This window comes from Ascaphus truei, chromosome 3 (assembly GCF_040206685.1).
Source record: "Ascaphus truei isolate aAscTru1 chromosome 3, aAscTru1.hap1, whole genome shotgun sequence".
Classification (NCBI taxonomy): Eukaryota; Metazoa; Chordata; class Amphibia; order Anura; family Ascaphidae; genus Ascaphus; species Ascaphus truei.
The window spans coordinates 235099250-235119115 of record NC_134485.1 but is presented as its reverse complement, the minus strand read 5'-3'; the positions used below and the strand labels follow the sequence as shown (position 1 = coordinate 235119115).

The 19866-nt window shown below is 48.5% G+C and overlaps 1 protein-coding gene across 2 annotated transcripts in view; it reads left to right on the top strand.

The window, feature by feature from the left end:
- LOC142489483 (opsin-3-like) overlaps positions 1-19866 on the top strand; it is a 150364-nt gene that overhangs the window by 120477 nt on the left and 10021 nt on the right. The window contains exon 5 of one of the 2 annotated variants that reach the window (XM_075590360.1): positions 15877-16852. The exons of the other annotated variant lie outside the window; for it this stretch is intronic. Coding sequence (XP_075446475.1) covers positions 15877-15891 — 15 coding nt within the window. The 3' untranslated portion in view covers positions 15892-16852. Of the gene's footprint in view, positions 1-15876; positions 16853-19866 lie in introns of those variants that run through there. 2 annotated transcript variants of the gene reach the window in all.

Genomic DNA, 19866 nt, shown 5'->3' with positions numbered 1-19866 from the left:
TGTTGTAGAATAAAAAGTTGTACAAATAACCTAAAGTAGGCAATGTGAGATGAGTCCCTAAATGCAGCCACAAAGTTCCTAATCTCACACAAAGATACAGAGATAAAAGAAGAAACAATTGAACATAAGGCGCAACTAAGTGGACAAATTAAATCAAGTCATAAAATAAGCAGTCTTGAACGAAGTGAATCAAGATAGCAATAAAGACCCAACTTCTGTTTATCCTGCAGATAACAGAGGAGCCAAAATAGTGAAGTACTTAAGGATAAAAATGTATGAGCAACAAGAAAAATGGCTACTTACAGTGTAGCTGATAAAACGAGCCACCACACGGGCAATATGAAGGAAACATCAGCGTCCTCCTCTCACATCCGGTGTGTCTGTCAGCGGGGCTACCACACCAGTGGTTAGATCTCATGTGATAGGAGCTCAAAGTCCTGTTTCTCACCACATGGGCAATGGAAAATAAATAACAACGTCCTCCTCTCACGTCCAATGCGTCCGTCAGTGGGGCTACCACTCCAGTGGTTGGATCTCACGATAGGAGCTTAGAATCCCATTCTCATGACGTCAGAAGGAGGTGGGGATATCGGTCAGTAGCTGTTGTTCCGGTCCCACTGCTATTTTTCCCTCTTAGGTCAACGGTACTGGGATAGTTAGAATTGGTGAATGCGTTATAGGTCTACACAAGTTAAAACCCTACGTGTTTCGTTCCTAGTAAGGGAACTTCATCAGGGGTAATGAAGCATTGCTAGTAAGCACAGAATATATGTACACACACATATATATATATGTGTATATACACACACACACACATACATACATACATACATACATACACGCAAGGCCACTGGTTGAAAGAATTTGAGACACCTGCCAATCACAGATTATCCCAAGGCTCAATCAAATCACATAGAGCCAAACTAAACAATGAGAAATAATGAAAACACAAGGGTATAAAATTATACAAATAACCGTAAAAGTATAACAATTTAATAGAATGAGAGTATGAAAATATACCTTAACTGTTTTGATCAATAATGGATGAATAATAACAATAAAACTATATACTGGCCAGTTAAAGTACTGTATCCCAAATTGAGTAGTAATTGAGTAGTTAATGGAACACTGTTCTTTAATGAGTGTAGATTGAATGGGAAAATTCTGCTAAATAAATGGGGAATTAAATTCAATATGAAACTTAAATAGAAAGAATATTGGCATTTATGAGGATCTAACACAGATGTTAAGAACTATGATGGTGAAACTAATCAATTAGAAAGGCACCCAGATGTATTTCCACATTAAGTCCGTGTGGAGTAAGGGTTTTCATGGCGTGTATCCACCTTGTTTCCAATCTTGAAATCTCATTAAATTGTGTCACCTCCTCTCCAATTGGTGGGACATTTTTCTATTCCTACACAAAATATCCCCATAGGATTTTGTGAAATTCTTTGAAGTGCTTAGAGAGATTATGTTGTAGCAATCCTTTTTGTTTATTAGTGATATGCTCAGCAAATCTCAATTTAAGTTTTCTGGTAGTTCTACCTAGATACTGTTTATTACAGGGACATAGGGTAAGATAAATTGCATTGATTGAGTCGCAGCTGATGAAGTTGTTGATAGGATATTCAATATTTGTCACAGTTGAAGAGAAACTCTTGACTTGTTTGGGTTCATATACACATTTTGCATCTGAAACATTTGTAGAAGCCTTTGGCGTCCAGGAATGTATGTGATCCTGGTAGGTTCTTGATGCTTTTTTTGTAACAATTTCTTTTATTGGTCATATTTTTCAAACAAGTATTACAAACAGTGTTATCTTGAGCCCAAGATAGTTGTATTTCGTGACCATTGTCTTTTTCTCGTTTTCCAATAGAGGAAAGAAAGGAGTGAAAGAGAGAGGAAGAGGAGGGAGGTGGGTAGGTGGAAGGGAAGGAAGTGGGGAGCACTAACAGAGGGGGGGGGTGGGAGATCTGGGGGGGGAGGTAATGGTGGGGGGGGGGGGGAGGAGGGGTCTGCGGCCGAATCTATGTCTACTGCTCGGAAATGAGGCATGTTTTTCCGTCTTAGGACGTCCTTAGTCTGGACTGCTCTAGTTCTGTCTCCCTAGCCAGGGTTCCCATGTATTCTGAAATTGGGGTATCTTTTTCTGGAGCATGGCCGTAAGCTTCTCCATTAACATTACTTCGTTGATTCTCCTGATCACCGTCGTCTTTGAGGGGGGTTTGATATGCTTCCAGGCAGCTGCAATTGAGCACCTGGCTGCTGTTAATATGGCCGTGATGAGCCTGGACAACGGGGGGGGGACATCTTCCATAGGTTTGCCCAGCACCAGGGTCAGCGGGTCAGCCGGGAGAGCGAGTCCCGTTGTGTCCTCCACCAGTGTCTGGATCATATTCCAGTACTTCTGAATCTCTGGGCATGACCACCAAATATGGGCCATGTCCCCCTTTTGACCACATCCCCGCCAGCAGAGGTCCAATGCGCCGGGGTAGATTTGGCTCAGTCTGACTGGAGTCAGGTACCACTGATACATAATTTTATACATGTTCTCTTTTGTTATTGTACATATTGACGTTTTTTTAGCGTGTTCCCAGATCTCCGCCCAGTCTTCCTGGTCTATTTCAATATGAAGGTCCTCAGACCATTTTTGCATGTACCGGTGAGAAGGATCCCGGGATCCTAGCTCCATGCCCTTGTAGATCTCGGATATCAGGCCTTTCTGGTATCTGTTTTTGATGCAAATAGATTCAAACCTGGTGAGGGGGGGGAATTTAGCTGCTGGGGACAGTGCTTGTAGGAAGTGGCGGACTTGCAGGTATTTGAATAGATGGAGGTCATGTAATTGGTATTTGAGTTTAAGCTCTTGATAAGTCAAGATCTCCTCTTTCTGCAGCAGATCAGCAACCAGCTTAATGTTATGACCCTGAAATTGGTCGAATTGTCTTGGGGAGCACCCTGGTGGGAAGATGGGGTTCCCGAAGAGTGGGGTGAGCTGGGAAGGGGATGCTATCAGACCATACTTCCCTTTGCTTTTGAGCCAAATATTCCACGTGCATCTCATTGCTCCTAGATCAAATTTCTGAGGGCCAGTCCTGCTGTTGTTAGGGGACCACAGTGCCACCTGAAGGGGACTATGGCGCGCGTAGTAGGTTTCTATTTCCAGCCAGGAAGCTAAGGCCGGGTCACTATTCCACACCACAGCCTGCCTCAGCTGTGTCGCTTGGTAATACTTGACTATATCAGGGACCCCCAGACCTCCTCTCCCCTTTGACGCTAGCAAGACTGATCTGGGGACTCTGGGCTTTTTATCATTCCATATAAATTGGAAGATTTGGGATTGGAGATTTTTTAATTCTGCTTGTGGAATTAAGATTGGGAGGGTTTGGAAGTGGTAGAGTAGCCTGGGCAGGATATTCATTTTTATAGACACTATCCTTCCAAACCATGATATTTGGTGCTTTCTCCAGGCTTCTAGGTCTTTCCTGATTTGGTCAAATAAGTGGGGGTAATTATGTTGGTAGAGTTTGTTATAGGAATTGGAGATTTTGACTCCTAAATATTTTATGCAACTAGAGCTCCATTTATATTTATAATTAGCTTGAATAAGCTTCCATATTTGGTCGGGCAGGGATAGATTTAAAGCCTCCGACTTGTCTATATTGACTTTATAGTCTGAGACTACTCCAAATTGGGTTAGGACTCTTTGGAGGTTAGGGAGAGAGTTATGGGGGTCTGTGAGCGTCAAGATCACGTCATCCGCAAATAGGGAGATTTTGTGCTCCCTTTCCGCAATTGGTACGCCCCTTATGCTTTTTTCGCTTCTGATTGTGGCTGCAAGGGGTTCTATAGTTAGGGCAAATAATAGGGGGGAGAGTGGACAGCCTTGCCTGGTCCCGTTCCTAATTTGTATTGGGTTTGAGGGGCCCCCTGGCATTTTTATGTGGGCTGTGGGGTTGTGATAGAGGGCTCTCACTCCCTCTAGATATGGGCCACTGAAGCCAAACCTCCTCATAGTTTGATCCAGGAAAGTCCATTTGATTCTGTCGAATGCCTTTTCGGCATCTAAGCTTAGAATCATTGCTTTCGAACCTGTGAGATGCACGTGGTCGATTATATCAATAATTTTGCGGGTATTGTCGGAGGCCTGTCTTCCGGACACAAAACCCACTTGATCTACATTTATGAGTCTAGGGAGAATAGGGTTTAACCTGTTTGCTAAGATCTTGCTGTAGATTTTGAGGTCTGTGTTTAATAGGGAAATGGGTCTGTAGTTTCCACAGACGAGTGGATCTCTGCCCTCCTTGTGTATTATGGCGAGATTTGCCGCTGTGATGGTGGCTGGGATTGGTTCACCTTGTAAGAAGGAATTAAACATGTTGAGGAGGTGGGGCGATAGGGTATGTCTAAACATTTTGTAATAAGAGTTGGAGAACCCATCTGGTCCAGGGGCCTTGGATGGCTTGAGCGAGCTTATAGCTAGACTTAGCTCCTCCTGTGTTATTTCTCCGTTGAGTGTTTCTAATTCCTCCCGAGTTAGTGTTGGAAGGGAGCACTGCTCTAAGTAGCTAATAATTGTTTCAAGGCTCACTGGGTCTCGGCCTGGGGGGTGGAGGTTATATAAATCGGAGTAGTAATCCGCAAATTCCTGCGCTATTTCTTTTTCGGCGAATGTAATCTGTCCCTTTCTTGTCTTAATTCGAGTTATCTGGGATTTGACCCTAGTTCCTCTTAGTTTGGCGGCCAGCAATCTATCTGCTTTGTTGCCTTTATCAAAATATTTTTGTCTAGTCCATCTAAGGGCCTTTTCGACGTCTTCTAATTGGGACTGTTTGAGGGCCGCCCTAGCTAGGTTTAGGTTTTTTAGTACCTTTTTTGATGTTGTGGCTTTGTGCTGTTGTTCCAGTTGTGCGATTTTTTCTGTCAGATCTTTCTGGTGTTTGGATTTGGTCCTTTTCTTGTATGTGGCTATTGAGATTAGATCGCCTCTTATTGTGGCTTTATGAGCCTCCCAGAGCATGGCTCGGGTGGAGACAGACCCTATGTTTTGCTGGAAATATAGTGATAGTTTCTCACGTATAGTTGCCTCTGTGTCTGGGCAGTTGAGCATGGAATCATTTAGCTTCCATTTATATTGCGTGTTTTTGACAAAGGGGACGGTTAGAGTTAGATCTATGGGTGCGTGGTCCGACCAGGTGATTGATCCTATGTTTGTCTGGGCGGAGGCCTGGAAAACGTTTCTTGTACCCAGGAAATAGTCAATTCTCGAGTAAGACTGATGAGGGGAAGAGAAGAAGGTATAGTCCCTCTGACCCTGGTGCTGGGCCCTCCAGATGTCAACCAGCGAGAATTCCACCATGATGTCCCTAAATTCTTTAGCTTTCTTTTGTGACTGTGAGACGTACCTAGCTTGGGGGGGCGGTTGGGCATTGCTAGGGGGGTTTGACTTATCTAGCGTGTGGGAGGCTACCATATTGAAATCCCCGCCTATGATGAGAGACCCCAAGGATTGTTGCTCTAGGGATTCCAGGAGTTTTCTGAGGAAAGGGACTTGATTGTCATTGGGGGCATAGATATTCACCAGTGTGATTGGTGTGCCTGCAAGCGTGCCCTGGACTATTAGGAATCGGCCATCTGGGTCTGACTGGGTCTTTGTGAGGGCAAATGGTGTCCCTCCTCTCATGAGGATGGCTACTCCTCGCTTTTTACTCGGGGACGAGGCGAAGTATGCCTGTGGGAACATGCTTTTAAAAGTGTTGGGGGGAGTTGGGGAGTTAAAATGGGTCTCCTGAATAAGGATGATGTCTCCTTTGGATTTTTTCAGGTCTTTCAGGACTAGTTTCCTTTTTTTCGGGGAATTAAGCCCCTTGGCATTTATTGAGATCAATTTAATGGAGGACATTATTGTTATTTGTTTTCCTTCGGGGCCCTGGGCTCCGGAGCTCTTGGGATTCCCATGTCAAGAGATTTTCTTGGGCCTCTAAACTCTTACGCCTGATCTGTCGTGCATAAGGCGGTTTGTTAGGCCTCGTACTAGGGAGAGGGTGGTGAGACACATAGGGGACGCCAGAGGGAGCTGGGGGGGGGGGAGGGGTTGGGGGAAAGACCTGGCGGGACAGGGTCGCCAGGGAGAGATAGGGTGGAAGGAGGGCCTGAAGTGGACCCCTTAGTTTACTGCCGGTTGTGATGGCCGGCATGTGGGCAAAAGGCCCAATGGGAGGGATCCGCTGACCTCTGAACCGAGGGAACAGACAAGCTCGGGGCGCAGACTCTCCCGAACTATATACATCTTACCCTATCCTATAGGTTCTTGTCAGGGAGGGTTGGCGGGGGAGGGGGAGTGGACGGAGCGGGGGAATGTGGGGGGGAAGGGGGAGTGGGCAGGGGAGGAGGGGGGAGAGGAGGGGGGGAGAGGAGGGGGGAGAGGGGGGGGAGAGGGGGGGAGAGGGGGGGGGGAGGGGGGGAGGGGAGGGAGGAAGGGAGGGGGGGAAGAGGGGGGGGGAGAGGGGAGGGAGGGGGGAGAGGGGAGGGAGGGGGGGGAGGGGGGGGAGGGGGGGGGGGGAGAGGGGGGAGAGGAGGGAGGAAGGGGAGGGGGGAGGGGGGGAGGGGGGGAGAGGGGGGAGAGGAGGGAGGAAGGGGAGGGGGGGAGAGGGGGGGAGGAAGGGGAGGGGGGGAGGGGGGGGAGAGGGGGGAGGGGGGGGAGAGGGGGGAGAGGGGGGAGAGGAGGGAGGAAGGGAAGGGGGGGAGGGGGGAGGGGGAGGGGGGGATTGGGGGGAGGGGGGGGAGTGGGGGGAGGGGGAGGAGGGGAGTGGGGGGGGGTGGGGGGAAGGGGAGGGGGGGAGTGGGGGGAAGGGGAGGGGGGGGGATGGGGGGAAGGGGAGGGGGGAGTGGGGGGAAGGGGAGGGGGGGGGAGTGGGGGGAAGGGGAGGGGGGGAGTGGGGGGAAGGGGAGGGGGGGGGAGTGGGGAATAGGGGAGGGAGCGGGTGGGCAAGGGGAGTATATCTCTCAGTTGTTTTCACCCAGAACGATCATTCAATACCAACATTTTTAGCGAACATTGTAACAGTATAATATAGGAGTTTTTAATTACTCCTTGTACCTTAGGATTGGGTTACTGCGTTTTCTCTTAGCTTTTGATTAGTATGTTTTGCTATGGCGATTTTAGTGATTAGCAAGAAAAGGGGGGACGGGGGTAGGGGGTCCCATATTGGGGAGGGGGAGAGGGGTAGGGGGGAGGGGCAAGGAAGGGGGGCGGAGGGCAGGGGAGGGGAACGGGGGGGGGAGGTGGGTGGTCGAGGGGAGCATATCACTTAGTTATTCTCATTTAGTGCCAACATACAGTACCAACACTTTCAAGAAACCTTGTAACATTGTGTCATAAAAGTTTAGTTACTCTTTAAACCTTGGGGTTAGGTTAGGGGAGGGGGGGAGCGCGGGTGGGCAAGGGAAGCATATCTCTCTGTTGTTTTCATAAAGAACGATCAATCAATACCAACATTTTTTAACGAACATTGCAACAGTTTAACATAGGAGTTTTTAGTTACTCCTTATACCTTGGGATTGGATTACTACGTTTCCTCCAACCTTGTGATTAACATGTTACGCTATAGTGATTTTGATGTATGTCAGGAAAAGGGGGGGGGAGGGAATAGGGGGACACGTAGTGGGGTGGGGGGGGTAAAGGGGTGGGGTGGGGGGGGTAAAGGGGAGGGGGGGAGGGGCAAGGAAAAGGGATGAGAAGTAGGGGAAGGGGGTGGAGGGGGGGGGTCATCGGGGACATATCACTTAGTTATTTTCATTTAGTATCAACATACAGTACCAACACTTTCATGAAACCTTGCAACACAGTGTTATGCTGAAGTGCTTATCTCCGGCTCACTATGCGTTGCTTAACCCTTCCCTCTGGGAGCTTCTCGCGTGTGTCCGATTGGCCCAAAGAGTGGGCACCAAGGTCCATTGTGGGCGGGTCTGATGTGTCAGGAAGTCCCGGCAGGTGCAGGGCAAGGCATGGCAGGGCAGGGCAGGGCAGGGCGGGGCAGGGGGAAACGGGGTAGGGTGGTGGTATGTACATGGGGGGGGGAGCGGCGGTGTGGGGGGGGGGGAGCGGCGGTGTGTGGGGGGGGGGGAGCGGCGGTGTGTGTGGGGGGGGGGGAGCGGGGGGGGGCGAGCGGGGGGGGAAGCGGGGAGGGGGGGGCAGCGGGGGGGGGGGAGCGGGGAGGGGGGGGAGTGGGGAGGGGGGGGACGAGGGAACTCGGATAGTGGGCCTCTTATTATGGTAGCCAAGGCTGCTTGTTCAATGGTTCCGGGGGGGGGGGGGTTATCTCTGCTCTTAGATGGTAGTCGTTTAGGTGGGAGGTAGGGGTGGCGTGGGGCAGGGGGATGGTGCGAGACAGGGGGGGGGTGTATTTTCAGGGACCTGGATCGTACCGCTGCCTCCGCTCCCCTCTCGTTGGGGGCAGGGTTCCTTCCCAGAGGGGGGAGAGGGTTCGGGGGGAAAAGTACTTACAGTTAGTCGACTTGACTGGGCTTCAGAGGGTCTCGCCTCCACCCCCCTCCCCCCACCCCCCCCAGCGCCCGGGCCCCCCAGCCCTGGAGAACCCGGCCGGGCGGGCTGCCTCCACACAAACACCAACTGAAAAACTTGAGAAACTGCGGCAAACATTCAAGCCGCTTTAGAACTGCTGGGCTGCCGCCGGTGACCCACGGGCTTCCGTAGGCGTCTTCTTCCACGAGCGGCGCCCATTCCTCTGGAGTCAGCATGGTGAGTTGCCGCTGCCCGCATCATCGCTGACTGACCTCCTCTGGGTGTTTGGTTACACTGGAACGTTTGGGGCCGAGTCGTGTGCAGCATCAATCTCCTCACCGTCTGGGCCTCCTCGCGTTGGTCGGGGCCTCTCTCTGTCCTGGCTCGGTGTTAGCATCTCCCTCCTCCTCGTGCTGGGCTGAGGCGTGGGGCTGGTCCGTTATCCAGGCAGCTGGCGGTGTTAGACCCAAGGCTCGGACATACTGGGACATGTCTTCCGGGAATCTTATGGTGAGATATTTACCTTTGTTGCTCGCGGTGAGCTTAAAGGGGAACCCCCAACGGTACCTAATCTCGTTCTCCCGCAGAAAGGTCGTCAGGGGCTTCATCTCTTTTCTTCTCAGCACTGTTATTTTGGATAAGTCAGAGAAGATTTGGATTTGTTCGTTTTGGAAGGTAAGTTCCTCTTTCCTTCTGCTTGCCATCAGTATTTTTTCTTTAGTAGTATAACTGTGCAGGCGCACAATTACGTCCCGCCGTCTGTTCGGGTCCTCTGATCTGGGCCCCAGGGTCCTGTGGGCTCTGTCTATTTCCAGGTCGCGATTCTGGAGGGAGTCACATATTGACCCAAAGAGGTCCACTAGGTAGGGGCGGAGGAGGCCAGGGAGAACCGTTTCGGGGACGTTGCGGATGCGGAGGTTTTGCCTCCTGTCTCTGTTCTCCTGGTCCTCCTGCGCTTCCCTGATTAGGCCGATTTCTTCTCGGAGTAGGAGGATCTCCCTCTCCGCTGCCGACTGGCGCTGCTGGCACTTCTCCATTTCGCCCTCCAGCTTTGCTGTTTTGTCGGTTAGGCCATTTATTTGTTGGGTCAGGTCGTGGACGGCCGTTTTGATCTCAACCTGGAGGGAGGCATGTAGCTTTGTATGTTGTAGCGCCATCAACTCCTCCATGAACGCTCTGGTAATCGGCTGTTCTTGTGCTGAGGCTTCTCTGGGCCGAGCCGCTTTGCTCTGTGGAGCGTGGTCTCCGCGTGCGCCTCCGCCATCTTGGATCCCTGGCTGCGTTTCAGGGCTTTTCTGCTGCGGTGAGAATATCTTCGCGATCGACTGTGTTGCCGGCTTCTTCGTTTGCCTAGACATGCTGGCGATCGTGCCCTTCTTAGGTATGTAGAAATTGAGGTGGATTTTTAGGTGGAAGGGTGCTAAAGTTAATAATTATGCGGGAGAGTCTGCTGAGCTCCCAAGCTAGCCGTCCATGTCAGTCGACGTCACCGGAAGTCTCGGTTCTTGATGCTTTTTAAACAACTAGGAGCCACGTTTTTCTTTAGATTATCTGCCTTGGTGAAAATAATTCTGGGGATAGAGGGTAAATGAGTTTGTAATATAGGATCTTTTAGTACCAGATACCAATGCTTAATGATCACCTTTCTAATCATTGGTGCTAAGGCATTGTATTGCGTTATAAACGGAACATTAAGAATTCCACCATACAGTTTGGATCCAACATCTATTTTATTTTTATACTGTAAGTTACTCATTCTTGTCTGTCAAGATTCCTAGCCTTATAATAGGCTTCCTTTAGAATTGGATCCTTATAATGTTTGTCTTTAAATTTCTTTATTGTGGCCTTGGCTTGTTCCTCAAGTACACTGATATTACTACAATTGCGTTTGATCCAACGTAATTCACCATAAGGTACTGTTGATCATGCTATCCTGCTTAACAAACTCCCGTGCTCTGGTATAGGGAAGCAGGCTTTAAACTGGTTTCAGTCCTAACTATCAGGTAGATCCCAACATGTGTCCATCTCATGCTCTAACTCCAAACCCTTGGATATCACCTGTGGTGTCCCACAAGGCTCTGTTCTGGGGCCCCTACTCTTCTCAGTGTTCATCAATGATCTTCCCACAGCTTGTTAGCTTCCCACACCATTTCTTTATATATTGGTTAATCATGCCCAATATTATATGGGCATGATGTACCCACAGTACAAATGAATGGGTGAAGGGTGGGGGTAGTTGCCTGGGGAGGGTGGTTAGGCCTCCCGGGTGGGTAGCAGGGCAGGGTGGGTTAACCACTCAATTACTTTCACGATTAATAACCGCTAAGGTGATTAAGGGTCTAGGGGACATTATAATGTATTTTTGCTATGTATTTTTCTGGCAACGGAGGACAGGGACCTGCAGTATATTGACCAGGATGCCCATCATATTGCCAGGGGTAATAGAAAAGGTTTATTTACTTAAATGGTTAATGTGTTTAATAATGGGCAAATAATCTATTATCCATATCTGGATAATAGTTATTTTGCCCATTACTGTAGTGCATGTGTTTTGGTTGGGGGCGGGGGGGGGGTGTATTGATTTAAATGTAGGCCATGTTTTATTTTTTACATACAGGATTGGTACCCATGTAGAACACCTGAGGACCCACAGACACAAACGGGTACCACCCGAGGATCCCCAGATGCCCACGTGTACCACCTGTGGACCCACGGGGGACACCTGTGGGGAAGAACCGGGGACCCCACAGCTGTGGGAGACCCACAGGGACCACCTGTGTTAATAGGGACCACCAATGCCCCCCAGAACCCTGTGGGAACCACCCGAGGGCCCCCAGACCTCCGTGGGAACCACCCGAGGGCCCCCAGATGAGGGGTTGTTGGGACGACCTGGAGACAACCAGACACCCCCAGACACCACCATGGACATTGAGGCCACAGGTACCACCTGGAGGGTCATGGGGCCTAGCAGGGACCACCAAAGGCACCCCCGGGGTGCACTATATATATACAAAACAAGCAGTCAGCACTCTAATGTAGGGCAAAAGGCAGTTGCTAGTCCCATAGGAATCCACATAACATATGAACCAGCCCAAAGACCAGTAAAGAGACAGCAACCAGCAAGGAGTAATCCAAAATAAACTGTATTGAAGCAAACACGAAAGCCAACGTTTCAGTCTCACAGGGAGACCTTCCTCAGGGCCGTGCAAACACCAAACTAACAGTGACCATACTTATATACCCACACCCCAAGTGCAAACAGATAAAGTTTAACCAATCACCAACAACCTGTCATTAGACACATGTTAAGCAGCTGGGCACCACACATGAATAACCAATACCTGGACCAGGAAGGAGCCATCTGGATCCACGAGCAGAGGAAATCAATCTCGTGATCCAGGCAGCCTGCTCTGACGTCCGCGACTAACGTCCTAAATCCACGAGCAGGGGGATCCATCTCGTGATCAGGGCAGCCTGCTCTGATGTCCGCAACTTGCGATATATATACAGTGGTCGACAAATCACCAAAAAATGTACTCGCCGAACTAAAAAATCTACTCGCCACCTAGTACCACACGTGTGCTGCTTGGGCCAATAGGAGCTCGCCGCATGTCATTTCCCAGAATCCCTTGCTGCAGTGGAAGTGCTGTATGCTGGGTGATAATGGGGAAAGGCGGGGTTGCAGACCTACCTAAGACATGCAGATGAGCATACAGTTGTATTTGCATATTTGCTTTCCTGTGGATGGTTTTTGTCACTTTTTTTACTCACCATAACTTAACCCAGTATTATGGTATAGCCTATCCTATAGCCTCTTTGCATACCCAGTTAGAATCACCCCCACACTGATGAGACCCATTAAGGTCGAAACAGCTGTCTGTGGGTGGTTTTCTGGGTATGCACCTTAACCCTGGCTGTGCTCAAAGCTGTGACCATGCAGCAAGCTTAAGCCTATAGGGAACCATGTTAAAAATGGTTTTTGAGGCAAAAAGTGACAATGTGTGCTCATTTGCATGTCATTTCCCAGAATCTCTTGCTGCAGTGGAAGTGCTGTATGCTGGGTGATAATGGGGAAAGGCGGGGTTGCAGACCTGCCTAAGACATGCAGATGAGCATACAGTTGTATTTGTATATATATATATATATATATATATATATATATATATATATATATATATATATATATGTGTGTGTGTGTATATATATATGTATATATATATATATATATATATATATATATATATATATATATATATATATAATATGGGCATGATGAAACCACTGTACAAATATATATGCATGATAAACCCACTGTACAAATGAATGGGTGAAGGGTGGGGGTAGTTGCCTGGGATGGTTGGTTAGGCCTCCTGGGTGGGTACCAAGGCAGGGTGGGTTAACCCCTTAATTATTAATCGCTAAGTGATTAAGGGTATGGGGACATTAGAATGTATTTGCAATCTATTTTTCTGGCAACAGTGGACAGGGACCTTGCAGTCTCCTGAGGAGGACGCCCATCATATTGCCAGTGGTAATTAGAACGGGTTTAATTACTTTATTTATGCTGGTTAATATGTTTAATAATGGCAAATAATCTATTATCCATATCTGGATAATAATTATTTTGTCCATTACTGTACTGCGTGCATTTGGTGGGAGGGTGGGGGGTGTATTGATTTAAATGTACGACATGTTTATTTTTACATACAGGATTGGGGACCCATGGAGACTGCCTGAGGACCCCCAGACGCCCACGGTTACCACCCAAGGACCCCTGAACGCCCACGGGTACCACCTGCAGACCCACAGGTGACACCTGCAGAGAAGAAATGGGGGCCCCACAGCTGTGGGGGCCCCGCAGACCCGCAGGGACCACTCGAGGGCCACAGACCCCATGGTAACCACACGAGGGCCCCAGACATCTGTGGGGATAATCCGGGGACCCACAGACACCCGCGGGACCAGCCGTGGACCCCATTGGGGCCCACGATGACCCGCGGAGTAAACCTGAAGGCCCATGAAGCCTAGTGGGGACCATCCAGAGGCCCCCAGACACCCTTGCACTGTGGGGCCTGCGGACACCCGTCGGGACCACTGGGGACCCATGCCGGCTAGGGGTATTAATCCTGTATGTAAAATAATGAATCATGTTTTTATGGGGGGGCACAAGGGGTGGGTGGGTTGTGTATTGTTTATTAAATATGGTATTGTTTATTGTGGGGCCAAGGAGGTGGGTAGTGGGGCCTTTCTGTGTATTGTTATTTATTTACTTTATTTATGCTGCTTATTGTATTTTAAATGGGCAAATGCACTATTATCCATATGTGGATAATAGTAATTTTGCGCATTACCGTAGTGTATGTGTTAGGGGGCGTGTGGGGGAGGGGTGTATTTATTTTAAAGTATTTATGTATTTTTTACATATTTTTTTAGACACAGGATTGGTACTGCAGGCAAGCGAGGACCCCCGGACCCCCACGGGGTCCACACGATGGCCACCGCCGGCAAATAGTATAGTTCCTGTGCATTTAAAAAAAAAGAGAGAGAGTGAGACACAGTTTGTGTGTGTGTGTGTGTGTATGAGACGTAGTGTGTGTGTATAGTTCCTGTGCATTTAAAAAAAAATGATATTTGATGTATGTTATGGGGTTATAGGGGTTGTTGCGGGCACAGGGGGTGGGTGGTGTATTAGACATTGTAATGGTTTATTGGGGGCCTAGTAGGTGGGTAGTGGGGCTGTTGTGTGTATTGTTTTTATTATGGGTAGCGAGGGTGGTTGAAGCATGAGGCCCACAGTGTGTGTGAGAGACTGTGTGTGAAAAAGAGACAGTGTGTGTGTGTGTGAGTGTGTGTGTTAGAGAGACAGTGTGTGGTGTGTGTGTGTGTGTGTGTGTGTGTGTGTGTGTGTGTGTGTGTGTGTGTGTGTGTGTGTGTGTGTGTGTGTGTGTGTGTGTGTGTGTGTGTGTGTGTGTGTGTGTGTGTGTGTGTGACAGTGTGTGTGTGTGTGTGTGTGTGTGTGTGTGTGTGTGTGTGTGTGTGTGTGTGTGTGTGTGTGTGTGTGTTTGTGTGTGTGTGTGTGAAAGACAGAGTGAGTTTGTATGTGAGAGACTGTGTGTGTGTGTGTGTGAAAGACAGAGTGAGTTTGTATGTGAGAGACTGTGTGTGTGTGTGTGTGAAAGACAGAGTGAGTTTGTATGTGAGAGACTGTGTGTGTGTGTGTGTGTGTGTGTGTGTGTGTGTGTGTGTGTGTGTGTGTGTGTGTGTGTGTGTGTGTGTGTGTGTGTGTGTGTGTGTGTGTGTGTGTAACAGAGTGTGTGAGAGTGTGACGGAGCAGCCTGTAGGCGAGGTCAGACAGACGCATAGATACTGTATAAAGCTTAACTATGGTGGTTTATTTGCCTCCGAACAGCAACCAAAACATTGGAGCTACTTCCACTTTAAGGCAAAACACAAAATAATAAAATTAAATCCTTTTCCTGTTAGGGAAACTAACTACACCAGCAGCATTTACAGCACCACTCAGTACAAACAACGAGGAGTGTAGTTACATTCTCATGCTGGGACGGGACATACAGTAAGTATTCAATCCACCGAGTATGTCAACATTCTGATACTCCTGAATGTGAAAGTACGCAATATCCCCAAAAAGCTAACTAAGATGTGAGCCAAACAAGGAACCCACTAGCTTCAGACAGAATTTACTTATCTATTCTGCAGTAGTATAAGAGAGAGTGTGTAATAACGCATAGTTCTAAAAGTCCACTGTGTAGACCACAAATGCAGCATGAAATGTGCTTTGAGATGTAATGAACACACACCTTGAATCATTGCAAGAGCAACAATACACAGTTGAAGATCAATAACATCTGCCTGGTGTTTATAGTACTGTATTAACTAAAACAAACAATAAGTGTGTGCATCACGCTCACATTGGAATTTGGCATTACTGCACAGCCTATCTGACAAATCTACTTATCAACACTGTCACACATGACAGTACACGCTATATTATATATTCATACCAACACTGGGACGTCCTACCCAAGAAGTGTGTATGTGCTATACTTCTATGCTAGGACCAGGTATTTCTGTTTATTCTGCCTAATGAGACTATTATATACAGTTGTGTGAAAAAGAAAGTACACCCTCTTTGAATTCTATGGTTTTACATATCATGACATAATAACAATAATCTGTTCCTTAGCAGGTCTTAAAATTAGGTAAATAAAACCTCAGATGAACAACAACACATGACATAGTACACCGTGTCATGATTTATTGAACAAAAATAAAGCCAAAATTGAGAAGCTATGTGTGAAAAACTAAGTACACCCTTACTGCTTCCATAGGAATCAAGATGCTAAATAGCAGACAGGTGCTGCTAATCAAATGCCCTTGATTAATTGATCATCAGCAAGTGTGACCACCTCTATAAAAGCCAAAGTTTTAGAAGTTTGCTGGTCTGGAGCATTCAGGTATGTATTAACACAATGCCAAGGAGGAAAGACATCAGCAATGATCTTAGAGAAGCAATTGTTGCTGCCCATCAATCTGGGAAGGGTTATAAGGCCATTTCCAAACAATTTAAAGTCCATAATTCTACAGTGAGAAAGATTATTCAAAAGTGGAAAACATTCAAGACAGTTGCCAATCTTCCCAGGAGTGGACGTCCCAGCAAATTCACCCCAAGGTCAGACCGTGCAATGCTCAGAGAAATTGCAAAAACCGCAAGAGTTACATCTCAGACTCTACAGGCCTCAGTTAGCATGTTAAATGTTAAAGTTCATGACAATACAATTAGAAAAAGACTGAACAAGTATGGTTTGTTTGGAAGGGTTGCCAGGAGAAAGCCTTTTCTCTCTAAAAAGAACATGCCAGCACGGCTTAGGTTTGCAAAGTTGCATCTGAACAGACCACAAGACTTCTGGAACAATGTCCTTGGACAGACGAGATCAAAGTGGAGATGTTTGGCCATAATGCACAGCGCCACGTTTGGTGAAAACAAAACACAGCATATCAGCACAAACACCTCATACCAACTGTCAAGCACGGTGGTGGAGGCGTGATGATTTGGGCTTGTTTTGCAGCCACAGGACCTGGGAACCTTGCAGTTATTAAGTCGAATAAGGGAAATGTTATCACAGCTCTACCTTAATATTCAATGGTATAATAGGATGGCGGTGCATAAGGAGTACCATATATGTTTATCAAATGACTAAGAACAGTCACAAAAAAGATTCCCACTAATTTGCACACAGCCAAAATGGCAGAAAACAGTATTTGAGGGAACTAATTAGTCCCAGCATACATATGATGCAGCAACCAGGGGGGATAGAAACTCAAAAATAATAAAATGTTATTACGTGCTTTATAACTCTTCTAAGTGAAAAAAATATTTATATACCAATAAAATCATTTAAAAACACTGTAGTATGCCTTATTTGTGGAACATTCATATAATATATACATGTATGTATCCTTGTTGTAGTGAACGCATAATGTAGTATTAAAAAACCTTCTAGTATATTACAATCAAGTCTCACTGATATCAGATATATATTGTATGATACCTACAGAGTTGTATGGATAAGGTAAGTATATGCTTGTTCACAGGACATGTGAGCAGGAACAGACCAACGCAGGAACTATTATTGGTGACAACCCAAGGTAAAATTCATGTCGTTATGTAAACTGTAATGTACACACAAGTACTCCCTATGGGTTAAATAGGGTATATACACACAAAGGGGAACATCATATAAACAGTATCTTTGTCCAGACGCTGTTTGCTCTAGTGTAACAATAAGTTGCAGATCACACAGTATAGTGTTTCTTAACTGCAGCTAATAGTAACAGAACCAACCAAAAAACAGCTGTCATGTATCATATATTTACTAGCGTGTGAACAGGCTGAATTTGTATCTAGTAAGTAGTTACAGCCATATAGGGGGTTAGTACCCTTATTGCTCAAATAGCGCTATATGGTATCCATTCTATGGTTGGTGTCGCTTAATGTGAGTAGAGCTACATGTTATGAATCCCTATAAGTAGCGGAATCTATATGAACCCAAGTGATGCACTATAGTGATTCCCTGCAGTATTGATTCAATTCTAGTTATATGGTGGTGTAGGAATGTAAACTCACTATATGGACCGCCCCTAAGGTCAATACGGTTCCTCTAGTTATTACCATACTTTAACTAACTGGATGGGAGTGCATGTGCACTCCTCCCCCTTGAAGAAGCGCCAGGTAACGGCGCGAAACGATCGTCGGGCTGGTTGGCGATGCGCTAACTGATGACATCAGCCAGTTTGGAGTAGTATGCCGGGCAGGACTTAAACAGACGCCGGATATACGGAAATATGGTTGTATAAAATCCACTACTTATAGGGATTCATAACATCCCTTAGGGATTCATAATCGCCGCTGCACCCCCCCAGCCCCCCCCTGAGCCCCACACCCCCCCCCCCGAGCCCCACACTCCCCCACACACCGTGACATATGCGGCGGCGATAGCCGCCACTCCTAACGGCCGCTGCCATGCCGCGCATGCGCAGTTGTGATGGCGCCGCTGACGGACACCACACATGCGCAGAAGCGGCTGGCAGCGGCGTCGTTCCCCCCACACGCGTTCGTGGGCCCCCTGCGCTCGCAGGAAGCGGTGACATACGGCGCAACACACGCATGGCACAGGGGCTCGGCACCAGCTCCTGGAAGAAAGGGTGACCCGGGCGGCGCGCATGTACCCCGCGGGGGGGCGGGGGGAGGGTGTGCGCAGAATTTGTGGCGGGGGGGGGGTGCGCAGGATTTGTGAAGGGGGGGGGGGCGCAGAAGGGGAGGGGGAGAAGTGGTGCGCAATTTTACACCCCGCCCCTGGCTGCAGCAGTACACACACACACACTGACTGCCCCCCCACACACACACACACTGACTGACCCACCCACCCACCCACACCTCCCCACACACTGACTGACCCACCCACCCACACCTCCCCACACACTGACTGACCCACCCACCCACACCTCCCCACACACTGACTGACCCACCCACCCACACCTCCCCACACATTGACTGACCCACCCACCCACACCTCCCCACACACTGACTGACCCAAACACCTCCCCACACACTGACTGACCCACCCACACCTCCCCACACACTGACTGACCCACCCACCCACACCTCCCCACACACTGACTGACCCACCCACCCACACCTCCCCACACACTGACTGACCCACCCACCCACACCTCCCCACACACTGACTGACCCACCCACCCACACCTGCCCACACACTGACTGACCCACCCACCCACACATCCCCACACACTGACTGACCCACCCACCCACACCTCCCCACACACTGACTGACCCACCCACCCACCCCTCCCCACACACTGACTGACCCACCCACCCACACCTCCCCACACCTCCCCACACACTGACTGACCCACCCACACCTCCCCACACTGACTGACCCACCCACACCTCCCCACACTGACTGACCCACCCACACCTCCCCACACACTGACTGACCCACCCACACCTCCCCACACACTGACTGACCCACCCACACCTCCCTACACACTGACTGACCCACACACCCACACCTCCTTGCACACCCACACCTCCCCGCACACCCACACCTCCCCGCACACCCACACCTCCCCGCACACCCACACCTCCCCGCACACCCACACACTGACTGACCCACCCACACCTCCCCGCACACTGACTGACCCACCCACACCTCCCCGCACACTGACTGACCCACCCACACCTCCCTGCACACTGACTGACCCACCCACCCACACCTCCCCACACACTGACTGACACACACACTGACTTACACATACACACTGACTGACACAAATACACAGACACACTGACTGACACACACACATACACACACACACACACACACACTGACTTACACATACACACTGGCTGACACAGATACACATACACACTGACTGACTGACACACATACACACACACACACTGACTGACTGACACACACACACACACACACACACACACACACACTGACTGACATACACATACACACACACTGACTGACACACATATACACACACTGACTGACACACATACACACACACTGACACACATACACACAAGGAATTCACACTTAGTGCAAATAGCTAATACAGGGGATGTGTGCCGAGCACGCGCATTCTAAGTCAAATTTATTTGCGTTTTGTCACTGAAATTGTATTTTGATTTTTAATTAAAACATCACCAACACAAATACAATTTCTGTGACAAAAGTCAAAGAAGTTTCACTTACTATGCGCGTGCACAGCACACACAGCTTTTT